The 14,872-nt window shown below is 39.0% G+C and overlaps 1 protein-coding gene across 1 annotated transcript in view; it reads left to right on the forward strand.

Moving 5' to 3' along the window:
* The window catches only part of RYR2 (ryanodine receptor 2), a gene marked incomplete at its 5' end in the record, with an annotated part of 534,914 nt that overhangs the window by 233,111 nt on the left and 286,931 nt on the right, over positions 1-14,872 (forward strand). The window contains one exon of the mRNA XM_045010317.1: positions 10,834-10,981. Coding sequence (XP_044866252.1) covers positions 10,834-10,981 — 148 coding nt within the window. The remainder of the gene's footprint in view (positions 1-10,833; positions 10,982-14,872) is intronic.

Here is a 14,872-nt window from a genome sequence, read left to right on the forward strand (position 1 = left end):
TATCTCATTAGATATCTTTCATTTGGGGGCTTTGCAAGTCATTGTATAAACCTATCTTCCATATTTGGGCCTAAGTAGCTTGTGAATGAACTACAAATATATTTGTTTACATTTGGATATTTTTAATATGGGCTCTGATGTTCTTTCTATAGACATTCAGGGCCATATTCAGCATTGGTGAAATTCCATCGTGTACTTTCAGTGTTAATGCAGACATTTTAAAGTGCCTTTATGTTTCTGATAGAAAGTTAGCTTAATGTACTGTGGGAGAAATAGTTCCCTACATTGCCATATAGGAGAAGCGGACACATGGCTTTTCTATCCACAATTTCTCATGTAGTTTTCGTGAAGGCAGTGCGTTCATTGCCTAGAATAAAGGAATGCTTCTTAATGCTCAACTGCAATATCACTGGCAAATTATAGAATGCTATTAATGATTTCCAGTTGCATCCCATAATTTCATCTTCTGCCAGAATCCAAATGGTTGCAGTCTGTGGCCTTGAAATTCAGAGGGTTTAAAGTCAGTGAAAAATAGGGGTATTCTTATAGCTTTGGTAGAATCATTGGTAGTTTTGCTGTGCCTAAAATCAAATGTAGTAAGTAATGCATATACAATGGACCAGTTAATAACACGTGAAGAACACAGTAGATCAAAACTGTGTGTGTATATTTGCTAATTAACACAGTGGTTGAAACTGTAATGTATTAGCAAAATATAGACCCACAGTCCAAGGTAAATTAGGTGTAAAGGCTGAGGTTCCTTGAGAGCAATTTAGCTTACTTTGTACATCTGAATTTCTGTAGAATGACTAATTTTGCCAACCATATTACAATGAACTTTGCAACCAAATTATATACTCTTAGAATTACTGAGATACCTAGTGATAAAGGAACTAAGTGAGGCCAGCTAAGAATTTCTTAAATGTTATCAGCTGGGTTGGGGAGGAGAGGAAAGAAGCAGAGCAGGAATTGGGTGGTAGATACAGTTTCTCTGCATTATTCAGATTATTCATTTGTATAGAGTTTCTGTGTGTTTTTGTGCCTGTATGTAGATATGGAAGGCTCCACTTTGTAAAGAATAGATGTGGTACGGCACTTATTCCTCATAAGTAGAGCTGACTGGAGGATGACAATTTCATTTAGCAGTAACTTTAGAGGTTTCAAAAATTGTTTTTGTTCCAGATTGGAACAAAAACAAAACCTTCCCATTTAATTCTGTCATACACATAACATAGCTGCTAACTGATATCTGTGCTAATATGTGCTTCTGCTTAGCTTCCGCACGGGGTTGTACCATGGGCTACATTTTGTCATCTCATCATGTTACTGTGACATGTTACAGTACTGCATAAGGTAATGTGATGGTATGCTATTCAGTACTATACACAATGAGATCAAATAGTTCTGTGGAATAGTCTGGCGGGGGAAAGAAAACTCATTACTTGGAGAGATTTGAAAGTTAATTGGACCAATCATTGGAAAAGTTATTATAGTGAACAATTGTCCTGGAAGATGGACTAAATTATATAGTAGGTCTTTTCAATCTCTAATTTCTAAAATTCTGTGATTCTAAAACCCCTACAAATTAAAGAGATACTGTCAAGTAGTTTACTTTCCAAATATAACCTATTTTTAATTATAATATGGAGGGGAAATGCCCTCCAGATTCTACATATCGTCTCCTAACTTCACCACTGCTTACAAGGAAATTTTTAACAAATGATAGCCACTGTTTATGCATGACTGTACCCAGTATTTTTGTTGTGCTGCTGCAGAGCCAACCAGCCAGCCAGCAGAGGGAGCAAAAGTTAACTAATAAATCCTGTTCCCAGAACTGTGCTGACATCAATGCTGACACTGATCACAAACAAGTAAGTACTGTAAATAAGTCAGAGCCACGTTAGCTTGTGCTTCATAAATAAGGCAGGAGGCACAAATGAGTGTTTATGAAATGAAAAAGGACAAAACAAGTAGGAAAATATAATCTTTTTATCTTATGGAAAGGTAGTGAATATCAATGGTAAGTGAAAAACAAATGTGCATATATATATTATATAAAAATATGAACATACTTGACAGTGTCCCTTTAAGGAAGAACATTTTTACTCTCAGATTGATCATTTTCTCTGAACTGAGGGAGTTCTTTGTGACCTGAATAGGTAAGGAAAACAGGATGAAATATATCTCTGGTAAAATCAGTAAAAGTAATTAAGATTCTACTATGGGTCATTTTATCCCTATCTGTCTATGGTGTTTGACCTAGGAGATGTCATAATTCATTGTCCCAAGCATCTTTAAGTACTTCACCATCTCTCTAACTTCAAACCATATTTGTGATGAAACTGATTAAAAATAAACTTATTTCAGTTTGTAAGGGTGCATTTATGTCTAAATCCTACTGAAAAAATGGGGTTTACGTTATTGCAAACTCTTGTAATTTTGTCCCCAATCTTGCAATATTTGGTGCTGTTCCTAACTTCTTAGACTCTGGAGTCATGTGAATATAGAAGATCTTCAGTTTTCATTTAAAAAAAAAGAATAGGTTTCTAGCCCTTGTTGCAGAGGTTAGATAGAAAACATGTATCCTAATGGTTCAAACATCAGAGGGCAAAAGAACTCAAAATACATTATTTTTAAAACCTCACAATATTTAAGCCAGTCTGATGGTGTTTTAAGGACTGACTCATGATTATCAAACACTTGGGGTTTGTAATATTGTGTTCTCTCTGCTGGAGTTGGAGGGTGGGAGGCAGAATCTATCCTGCAAAGCCCCAAGCTATGCTCGAAGGGTATATCTACACTGCAGCTATACACTTGGGCTTGCAGGGCTTGGTCTCACACTTGGGGACAGGGGTGAAAGTAACTTACAGGACTTACCGGTACTGCCAGAGTCCTGAGGGGAGCATGGCCTCATCTGGAAGAAGCGGGGCCTCTCAAGATTTAAAGGCCCTGGGGCACCGGCTGTGGCCTTTAAATCAACCAGGACTCCCAGCTGAAGAGGTGACTGGGAGCCCCCCAGGGCTCAGGGGCAAATTAAAGGGCCCAGGGCTCTGGCCTCCATGGGGAACCCCGAGCTTTGCCAGGCTGGGGCCGGGATTTAAAGGGCCCAGAGCTCCTGCCGCTGCGGGGAGCCCAGAGCCCTTTAAATCCCGGCCCCAGCCCGGCCGCCAGAGCTGCGGATGGGATTCAAAGGGCTCTGGGCTGCCCGCAGCAGCGGGGAGCTCTGAGCCCTTTAAATCCCAGCGCCACCCCAGCCGCTGGAGCTGCGGCTGAGATTTAAAGGGCTCTAGGCTGCCCGCAGCTGTGGGCAGCCCAGAGCCCTTTAAATCCCCACCGCGGAAGCCGGCGGTCCAGCACGGCGTACCGGCTCTTGCCGGTACGCTGTACCATATCGGCTTACTTTCACCTCTGCTCGGGGACTGTTTAATTGCAGTGTAGATGTTTCAGCTCGGGCTGCAGCCCAACCCCTGGAACTCTCCTCCCTCATAGGAGCCTAGAGCTCAGGCTCCATCCCAAGCCTGAATATCTGTACCACAATTCAACAACCTTGAGCCCTGCGAGCCTGATTCAGCGGGCACAGGCCAATCATGGGCTTTTAATTGCAGTGTAAACATACTGTAGGTCAACTATAACAGCCTCCACAGTTGTTACTCTCTCCCGCTCCATGGTCCACATAGGTTAGCCACATACTTACGGGTATACTTGCTATGACCTGACCCTTCTCCAGTACACCATACCTCTAAGACCTTTCTCTGCACTAGCACAAATGGATGCTCATGACGTAGAGCTCTGTAGCATGTTTGGGGCTGCTGATAGCTCCTGTGTTGGCTCTTTGTAGCTTGACGCCCTAGCGGAGCAGTACTATACTAGTTCTGCTCCCTTTTTGTGCCTCTGGGCCTACCAGGCTACTTGCCACTTTAGAGTGCAAGAGACCTGGAGCTCACCAGCCCTGTTCGTTCACTTGGTCCTACCTATGCGCTGTAATTAGCTGCCTACCAGCCTAAGGGGGCTGGATTACTTAGGGCCAGATGACAGCCTGAAACACCTGGGCCTCATGAAAGGGCTGAGAAAACTCAACTCAGTTTGAAGGAGAAACCATAGGGAGGAGGGTCTGGAAGTACTCCAGTGAAGTAGTCTGGGAGTCAGTGCTCTATCTCAGAGCCAGAGACACTCAAAGGTAATATAGAAGGAACTGAGAACTGATCCCAGAGGGCAGGCTGAAGGGGAGTCCAAGCAGGGAGGAAGAACCTTTTGTTTCTTTGGGATTTTTATTTGGATTTTTGTTACCCAAATATAGGATTAAACTCAGAGTGACCCTGCCAGAGGGCTTGAGCCATGGGAAACTCTGAGAGAGAAAAAACTCTGGTGAGGGGAAACTGAGGCAGGGAACACCTACAGCCCCCTTTATGGCCACTGGGGTGGGGGTACAGGGCAGATATGCCTATAACAAGTAGGATTTAGGCCATATTCATGTTATAATTAGAGTCACTGTGTTCAGTTATATACACTATGTTGTACATCTAGCTTTTTTTTTTTTTTTTTAAAGTTTGACCTCAAAGACAGTAGAAATGGTACATTACTTCATCTAATAACTTTGCAGCAAGGCATCCTTCTCATTCTTCAGGATGGTTATGTTTTGTTGCAGAAGGACCCCAGATATTGAGGACACTACTTCACAAAAATGAGAGTGCTAGAAAACCGTTATTAAAAAGTAGTTTTCATGAAATAAATTCTTGCTACTTTACGTAGATAGGACATTTTTTAAAAGTTACTATGAAGCATAGGTTGCCATGTCCCTGTGTATTGTAGGAAAAATTACCCATAGTAGATAACAGGTGTTAGCTGTGGGTTTGTATGAAGACAGGGTCAAACAATTTTCAGTCACATACGGTATATAAAATATTCGAAACCTCTGTTTGATCTGGAGTTGGCCAACCCTGTGCTGGTCTGACCAAACTTCCCTCCTGTTGAGACAAGAAGGGGGAATTGATCAGAACAAACAGGTGAATGAAATGTAGGAAAAAACCTCCAACTCAAAATTTGTCATGTATTTTTCTTTTAAACTGTGAAAATTGATTTTGTTTTATTAAGGTATACAGAGGTGTGTTTTGTAAAAAAAATTACTGGCATTGCATGACTTTTCATTTTATATTACTTTAGTTAGAAACCAACGGGGACTAGTCCTGCATCCTGTATTCATGTGCATCTCCCACTAAAGGTAATGGGAGCAGGGCCACCTCCAGGCACCAGCCCAGCAAGCAGCTGCTTGGGGCGGCCAACGGTGAGGGGCGTCCGGGTCTTCGGCGGCAATTCGGCGGCGGGTCCCTCACTCCCTCTCGGAGCGAAGGACCAGCCGCCAAATTGCCGCCGAAGACTGAAGCGGCGGCGGTACAGCTGATCACAATTGTGGCTTTAATTTTTTTTAATTTTTTTTTTTATTCCTGTTTGGGGCAGAAAAAACTCTGGAGCTGTCCCTGAATGGGAGCTGCAGACATAGCTCCAAAAGCAGAATTTAGCCTCTAAAGTGGAATTTAGGAATAGGATTTCTTTTTTGAGGTGAATACATCTGAGCACTTTTCAACAGAATTAGCTACAACTTTGGCAAGACTTTAATTACATGGCTTTGAAAAAAATCATATCTTAATTTATGCTTTATGGTTAAAGGAAAACGGTCGTGATAAATATCAATACCCAAGACCGTTAAACAATGTGTCGTATTTATAGCACAGGCACTGAAAAGACAAAAAGCTAATTAATTCCTTTGAATAGGAGTATCAAATCCTCCTCCCTCATGTGGTGTTCAGATATTTTGGTGATGAGGGGAGGAGGTATATATAACTAGCTAGACGTATACCGAGATACACAGAATTCTAGTGCTGTGACACCACAAGAGGAACAGAATCAGTCATTGGCTTCTACTGGGAAAAAATGATGCAGCTGATACTTACGTATCTTCTAAAAATACAAATGTATTCACGCTCCTTTTTTGCTGTTTTGTTAGATCAGTAAGACATTCTGTAAGGGACAAATTCTGTCATAAGATTACAATATAAAACAGTAAATTCATGTTAGTAAGAGTAGAAAAAGTGGTAACTCTCAGAAGTGGAATGAATTGCCCAGATAGCATCATAAACACGCAGATGACATATATGCCATGTCTTGGAAGTGTAAAGTGGTATTTGAAGGTCAAACATGACAACGGTGGCAGTGACAATACCATTTGTATACAGATACCATATACAGGAATTATGTGACTAAACAAATTTCAGAACCAAGGCAATATAGTAATTACATGACACCATACATTGTGGACAAACTGACATGGTGAACTAGAATATTTCTAAATGTGGAGTGTAGGGCACATGTATTACTCTGAACCAGAAAGCTTTTTTGTACTGTGCAAATAAACTACTCAGTTTTCATTCGGTGCGCTGTGCACAGGCCTAATGTGCCATGGTTGTGATAGAACTGCAGACAATCATGGCAATGGTGATTAGCATAGAAACCTGCATAGACACCATTTGTGCCACAGGCAGGACACATGGGAGAAGCTCTTGTATAATCATGTCACAGTAATGGAGTGCAGGTTCAAGGTACTATTCTGTGTGAACCCTTGGGGTGAATTTGTAACTGGGTTACACACCTTCTGTACAACTGTGTTTCTTTGGATCATATGTGGATAAATTAATTTTCTGAGTAGGATCATTTACCCCAGTACTTCTCTTCTATAGTACTAATATTGCCTGCTAAAGGACTATTCGTGGGGACATTACTTAAGATATCTGGGAGCAGGATCCTATTTATGCAATAGCTGAATGCAATCATACCCCATTTTGCCATTGTCTCCTGCAAGTCCCATGCCACAATTTACAATGACTAGTGATGAGTAAGGGGAGAGGCTTAATAGCCAAACTGCTATAGCATCTATCATACTGCTTACACTTGCAGTTAGCCAAAATCACTGGCTTTCCTTAATGTGTTCTTCAACAGGGATGAGGGTATTGAAAGAGCAGTTTAGACAATGTCTTTAGTAGGGAGCTAAACACAAGATTAATAGATTCCAAGGCCAGAAGGGACCACTGTGATCATCTAGTCTTCCCTCCTGGGTAATACATATCATAGAACTCCCCCCAGATAATTCCCAAAGCATATCTTTAAAAAGAAAAATCCAATCTTGATTTAAAAATTGTCAGTTATGGAGAATCCACCATGACCCTTGGTAAATTGTTCCAATAGTTAAAAATGTTAAACATTTGCATTATTTCCAGTCTGAATTTGTCTAGCTTCAGCTTCCAGTTATTGGATCATGTTTTACCTTTCTCTGACATAATGAAGAGCCCACTATTAAATACTTGTTCCACATATAGGTACCTACAGACTGCAATCAAGTCACCCCTTAACCTTCTCTTTGTTAAGTTGAACAGATTGAGCTCCTTGAGTCTATCACTGTAAGGAATAGTTTTTAATCATTCTCATGGCTCTTCTCTGAACCCTTTCTAATTTACCAACATCCTTCTTGAATTGTGGGTGTCAGAACTGGAAACAGTACTCTAACTGTGGTTGCACCAGTGCCAAATGAAGAGGTATTGCATAGTACTTTATTGGAATAGCTCCTCTGATACTAAATAGAATCCACTTTCAAGAGAATTTTCTTTAAATTCAGTGATAGAAGTGACTGCTAATCATTTATTGATCCATATGTTGTCAGCATCCGTTGCTATGAGAACGAAATAATTAGGTCCTCTGTGGAAAACATATTTATGAATACCTGATGTTCTAAATCACTTAACTTGTGACCATGTCAATTGTTTATCCATGTCTTTCCGATATTCCTCCTATTACATGCTTTCTATGGTTCCTTTTATTTCCTCTTCTTTGAGAAGCACTGTAATATGTGACTAGTTGTCTGTCTTCTCCTTAAACCACTTAGATGATGACCTGCACTTCTGTTGAACTCCATAACAGTGTCCAAGCACAACAAGGCATAGGTTCATTAACCTAGTTGCATACCATACTCATAAGTTGTTTCATACCTTGTAGCATTGAAAGCTGTATTATTGTATGTCATTACAGAAGATGTTTAGTAGGGGATTATATAGGAAAATGGCACTTTGTTGTTAAATTACCTCTAAAGTGCACAACTCTGACTGTGAGATTCCTTTTGGATCTTTTAAATAGTTGCTTTCCTTACAGCTGCTTGTGCAAACTGGCCATTTAACACTGTTATTCTGTGCTGCTGCGGGCAATGTTCTATGGATGCTTCTGCGGCCTCATGCCCTCACATAATATCTTTTATGTGGCATTTCTCATACCAAGTCTCTTTATATATGATGTGGCCCTCACTGGATCATTTATCCATTCTGTGTGCCTGCCACATACCTATAACATGCATGTATGCACATATACACCTTACTGTGTCTTTCTACTGTGAAGGATTGATGGGCCTGATCCTTTTGTTTCTAATAGGAGTTTTAACATTGCTCTCATTTGTGTGCATTTCTTTGAGCCATCCCTTCTGCCTATTTCCTGATAGCTGTCACTGGCTTTCCTTGCCTGATATGAGTCTTTAGAACCTACATTTCCACTATATTTGCTCAAACATGTTAATTCATGTCCTCCTATATCTCTCTGTTCCCTGCATATATTTGCAGGTACTTTTCTAGTCCCCATGCTTTTTTCCTTAAGCAAGCCAGAATTCAGGTGTAAATTACTAATCTTGTGTTTGATAGAATGATAACTTTTCAAAGCTGAAAAACACTAACTATATGTAAACATTAACAAATGTTGTTTAACTCAAACCATTTGCAGCAGAGAGTTGACAAGAAATTTAGTGGTTTCCCTGAAGAAAACCTACTCTTCTCATTTAAATTATTTAAAAAGCAAGTAATTACTAGAAAACCTCTGCACGTAATGCAGTCCTCCAATGGAGAATCAGACTGTCAAATCTGGAAAATTCACAGGTTAGACCAAATTTTCCCTTCTCTGTCCCAGCAATCTTTACATTACATTAGTCCTTAGGGGAGTAAGGAGGGTTGAATTTATGTATAAATTGAAAAGGAACTTAAAGGTTATTGAGGTGCCATGTTCTGCAATACTCATGTACCAAATGATGTGTCTAGCGAAGAGAGGATGTCATCCTTAAAATGGTTTGAGAATGTGTGGATAGAGAGCCACAAAAGGGCTCTTTATAATTAATCATAAAAAAACATCTCTACACCAACAGTGTCACTGCTCCTCCAGCTGAGTGACCTATAACATTCTTGGGGAGAGCAGCACCTGACATTTTGTGTGTCTGCTTCATATACTGTTATCCCCTTGATGGCACATTTAACATCCAGGTTATGTCATTTTTATGCTGTGGCTTGTCCTAGTAAGAAAATCCACATGAAAGATCAAATTTCCCTTTTGCACTGGGAATTAATTGAACCTTTTGGCAAGCAAAAACCACATTTTAGTACACTCAAGTGTCTAGTTACCAGGATGCTACTATATCAGATAGCTAGATATGTCATAGCTAATGAAGGAAAACAGCCACAAGTATTTGTACTACCAAAATGTATCTGCTGTCTGAGGAGGCAAAATTGTGTGAGAGAGAGTAGAGGGGCAAAGCTGAAAAATTCTGAAAATCAGAACCATAATAAAATAAAATACTAAGACAATATTTTGTGATATTTTCATTTGCACAATTGTTGGTATCTCCCATTAGTAGAAAGTTCCCAATGTCTTTGCTTTTTGTTCCTATACAATAGTCAACTTATTATGGCAGATTCAACTTTTAAAAAGTAGTGTCTACACAACTAACAAAGATATGGAGAGATCTATTGCACTGCTTCTGCCACTGCCAATAGATTATCTTAAGTGCAGAAGTGAAAATGTAGAGAGGCAAATTATAATACTTAATAGAATTATCATAATGTATAGTAAATAGACCATATAAGCAACATTTGCAATTGAAATTACCTTAGCAAAGGGGAAAAAAGAATTTTATATTAAAAACAAACTTGAACTCACTTAATAGCTTCATTCTACTGGGAGCAGAGAGCTGCATATATCTTATGTTATGCTAACAAAATTCCACAGTATAGAATCACACTGAGGGAAGGGCATTTATATGTTGATTCTTACTAGAACTGTAAAATCCAATATTTTCTTTTGGAAAAATATATGCCTTGAGTATTTCACGTTAGAAGCAGCCGTTGTTTTAGATTTTGGTGTTGTGGCACTTCTGTTCTTCTACATAAAGATAAAAATCTTGGGACTGATCCTGTTGCCATTCAAATGAATGGCAAACCAGCCATTCACTTTGGGTATTGCAAGATTGGCCGTATTATTATTTATCAAGTATTTATATTATGCCGGCTCCTAGGCGTTTCAGGCATGGACTAGGACACCATTGTGCTAGTTGCTGTGCAAACAGAAGAAAAACTGATCCCCATTCTAAAGAGAGTGCAAAATCTTAGATTGTAAACAATTCATTTCTGTTCTTGATTTTCACACTTGGTGTTGCCCGAACATATATCCATTAAATTATTTGGTGGAAAATGAAAGAAAATTGTTGCCATGCCATTAAATGTCAATATTTGTGAATAACTTGCTTCTTTTGAATTCAGTGTCCAAGTCGATTTAAGAACTTCAGTTTCCTCTGCAAGATGCTTGTTGTATGTGTGGTGTTATGCAGGTCTTCATTTTAGTTTGTGCAAATCATATTTTTAAAACGGATGCTACTGTACATTTTATCTGTCCTGCCAATTTTATTTGTAAAAAAAAAAATGCTTTGTTTTAGCTTGGTCTCTCTGAAACTGTAATGATTTTTAATAACTTATCCTTATGTAGGATGTGAAGAATCGAAGAAACCCCCGCCTTGTCCCGTATGCCCTTTTGGATGATCGTACCAAGAAGTCGAACAAAGATAGCCTCCGGGAGGCCGTCCGCACCCTTCTTGGCTACGGTTACAACCTTGAGGCTCCTGATCAAGATCACGGTATTTAATTCAATTTTTTTAATCTCAAGAATCCATGTAATTTTCAATAGGTATTGGTAATGATGTAGGCATATCTCTTTGTTGTTAAGTTTATTAGGGGGGGTTGGTTTTTTTTAGCCCCATTGAACAGTTTCCTGAGCCATTGCAGGGCTGCTGAGGATGACCAAATCCACTGGCTTGAAGCTGTGTCCATCTCTCATTGATGAACAAGCACAATGTCTATTCCAAATCAGGGAAGTGCTCTACGTTCAAGTTACACACTAGCAGCACATGAATTGCCAAGGAAAATTGCCTTAAGCTTCATTTCTTAGAGGTGGCATGAGGTTATTGTCTTCCAGCTCTGATCTGCCTGATGACCCTGCATCCAGTCCATGTCTCATTTCCCAGAGATGGGAATGGGTTCCCAGAAAGGCTCTGTGTCCGAAAACACCTCACATGCAGAGACTCTGCTAGGTCTTCCCAGGCCATTGGGTTATGCTAATCAGTCGTCTGAGTCCTTCAGCCTTATGGTAGTGTTCCCCAAGGACTGGTGTCTGAATCAAGAATTGCCTCAACCTCTATATCAAACTCTCACAGCAGAGCCATTGAAGAACAGAGTAAAAGAACTCAGTGTAAACTTCGTAAGGACCTCAGAATTTGGTGAATTTGCTTGGTTGTAGTCAGATTCAGTACCAATTTACATATATTGTATGTAGGAAATTTAATACAGTAATGTAATTCCCAGTACTTCAGAGGATCCTTTAGTGTGGACCTGAATGTCAATGAGACTTCATGTGGCTCTAGACAACTTTGTTTTATTCCTACACATCAGTTTAACTTAGTTTGTTTGAAATCGTTGGCTCTGAAATACTTTTCTCTAAAAGCTGAGGATTTGTTTACTTTCTTAATGTATGGGCATAACTTTTCTAAAGGCTGCAGTACCAGATGTTACACTCGTGTTCAAGAAAGAATGACCCTTTATATTCTTTCAACTACTTTTATGCAAGTAGCAAGCTAGCTGTTGTCCAGTGTTTCATACTGGTTAATGTCCAATGCAAGGGCTAATCTCAAAGACAAGAAAATAGGTGACAAATTCTTGTAAATTGTGACACCATTTTTATGATAGTTTTTAAATGATAGCGCTAATGGTAGGGAGCCATTAGAAAGGACTTCTGATCAATTTGTGAGTGTCCTCATTTGAAAATGGTCACTTTCCCAGTCAGTTTGATAGTGACAGATAATGAACAGACTGTGCAGTGTTGCTCATGAGTATTCTAATCACAGAACATCTAGAGTGTGAAGACACTTCCTGCATCGTTTCCTTAGTTGGCATTTGATACCTTCCGGAGATAACCTGCCTCTCAGAGGAGATGTTATTTTATCATTGCTTCTTAAAAGAAATCAGCTGTATAAAGAAATAAAATAGATACTGGCTGCAGGGAACAAATATTATGGGAAAAAATCAGAAATTATAATGTGGATATACACAGAGAAACTATTTCTTAGGGAAGCTTTCATTATTATGTATTATAAAGCTTGCTCTAGGATACATGGCTTTGGAAATAAACTAATAGGTTTGAGTCTGCATGTTGGTGCATAGTTCTCTTCTGTGTGCTTCCGTGATAGTTAAGAAGACGTCCCTAACTTCATCAAAACATAAGTATATAATTAAATCATTAAGACAGTATACCTGTACCACTTTGAGATTACCCCTAAATGTCTGATGTCTGAAATGTGTTTTTAGTCCATTTTAGATGGCAAACTAAGGACTGAGAGTTGCTGTATGTACTGTACACCACTATCCCACTAACAATGCTTGTTAAATAACAGGTGTCAAATTCAACTGTGCTTTTCACTACACTTAAATATTTAAGACTTCATATGTTTTAATAACAATACTCTCAGCTATGTAGTAGATTGCATTAGGGCCGAAAGGTAATTATTTTTCAAGATGTGTGGCCTGTGTTTCTATGTTAGAATTGTAGAATGAAACTCACAAGTCTCAGTTATTAACTTCTCCTCAGTATTATTAAAAAGAGTGTTCTGTGTTTACAACATTCCTGAAGGAAAGAATCATGAAAAGAAAGCATTATTTAAACCTAATTTATAAGACTTAAACTTTCAGAACCCTATTTTGGGTGCTGATTCAAATAGGTGTAGGCCAGAAATTTTAAGAGCAGAAATGGTAATGCCCAAGAAAAATTTCCTGATTACCTCCATTGTTCTCCTCTGAGAATTCAGGGAGAAATTGCTTTGAGGTTTCTCCTTGACTGGCATTGCAGAGGAGCTTAATAGGGTGTTGTGCTGGGAAAGTGGGTGAGGTCAAAGTACATATGAGGCTGCCAAGAAGAAAGAATGGCCATTACCCACAGAAATACACACAATATTCTTGTTCTTAGTAGGAATAAAATTTGCAAGAGGGTGGGGGCATAAAGGTAATGTGAGAGAGACTATGGATGCATATAAAAATTATTTTGCAATTAATATATGGGCCTGCTGGGATGGAGAAAATTATGCAAAAACCTTCATATTCACTAGGTTTTTCTAGGAATTATCTAAATGAGGTGAAATAAGGTAATTTTATATTGAATTCACCCTATCAATATTCTACTCTTTTATTTATTTAAAGTACATTGGATATTGCATCCTCTGCAATGTAGTGTGGAGATTTATATTGCCATGGAGGACTCTCCTGTGATGTATGTTGGGATATGGATTCTCCTTCTTGGGGTCTACTTTGCAATTGTTACACACACACACTCGCATACAGTTCACATGCACAATAAATGGTTTTAGCCCTAGCATTCATGCATAAGTGTCTCAGAAGTGGCTCCTGTTTTTTTATTTATTTTATTATGTTTGTACTAAATTGGGGGTGTTTCCAGTTGCGTATTACATAGCTTTTGTGTCAATGTATTAAATGCTTAATTTAGTGCCTAGACTTAATAAAATTTGAATAATAATATTAAATGAATGCAAACGAAGAATAAACCTGCATTTTTCTAAGTAATATGTTCAAAGGTATTTGAAAAGCTTGTGGCAGGATTTTTTTATTCATTTTTAGAATCTAACAATACTATGAATTGATAGTTAAACTGCTATGTTATAGTTATTGTCTTTAAAAACAAAGTGATTGTTTTGCAGAATCTTTGCTTTCTAAGGTTTTCTTGTCTGACATAGGATGTTTTCCTTTGAAACATTTTGGGAAGCCCCTCTTCATCATTCAAATTCCATAAAGTGTATGTAAAAGGATTTAGAGACCTCTAGTGGTTTTCTGGGTTTTGGTTCATGATATTTTTTTTTAAAGCCTTGGTTAACCAAATGGAGTATCTTCAGCTGTATCCATATTAATTGTCATTTATTGCTTCCAGTATCACCCCCAAATGTTCTAGGTGCTGTACAAACATAAGAAGAAGATACAGAACTATTTAGAATCTAAAAATACAGTGAATCAGACAAAGTGTAGGGGCAGTGGGTGAAACATACAAGTTGTTGGGTGATGTTTAGCGTGTTTTTTTTAATTAGATATATATGCTTTTCCCAGCTGCTGTTCAACCTTGCTATTAGTAGTCAGCTAATTTCTCGTAGAGTTATGACATTAGGGGTTTTCAGGAAGCATTTGAATGCTGCGAGGGCAATGGGCACGCAGAGCCGCCAAGATAGAAAATGCAATATATAAATAGCTGCATGGAAGAAAGCTCAGGGGCAGTTTTGCTGAGGCTGGCATCACTGGCAGGGTGGAGGAGAGGGGATGGAAGGCAGGAAAAGAGACAAGAACAGATAAGTACTGAGAAGAGAGTTGCATAGAATCTTCAAGGCTTAAACAAGTAGCTAGAACTTGAGGTAGTGGAGGGATTGGAAGGGTGAGATGGAGAGTGGGTTGTTGACGTGGTTAAAGCAGCAGGCAAGAAA

Source organism: Mauremys mutica, chromosome 3 (genome assembly GCF_020497125.1).
Source record: "Mauremys mutica isolate MM-2020 ecotype Southern chromosome 3, ASM2049712v1, whole genome shotgun sequence".
NCBI classification, from domain to species: Eukaryota; Metazoa; Chordata; order Testudines; family Geoemydidae; genus Mauremys; species Mauremys mutica.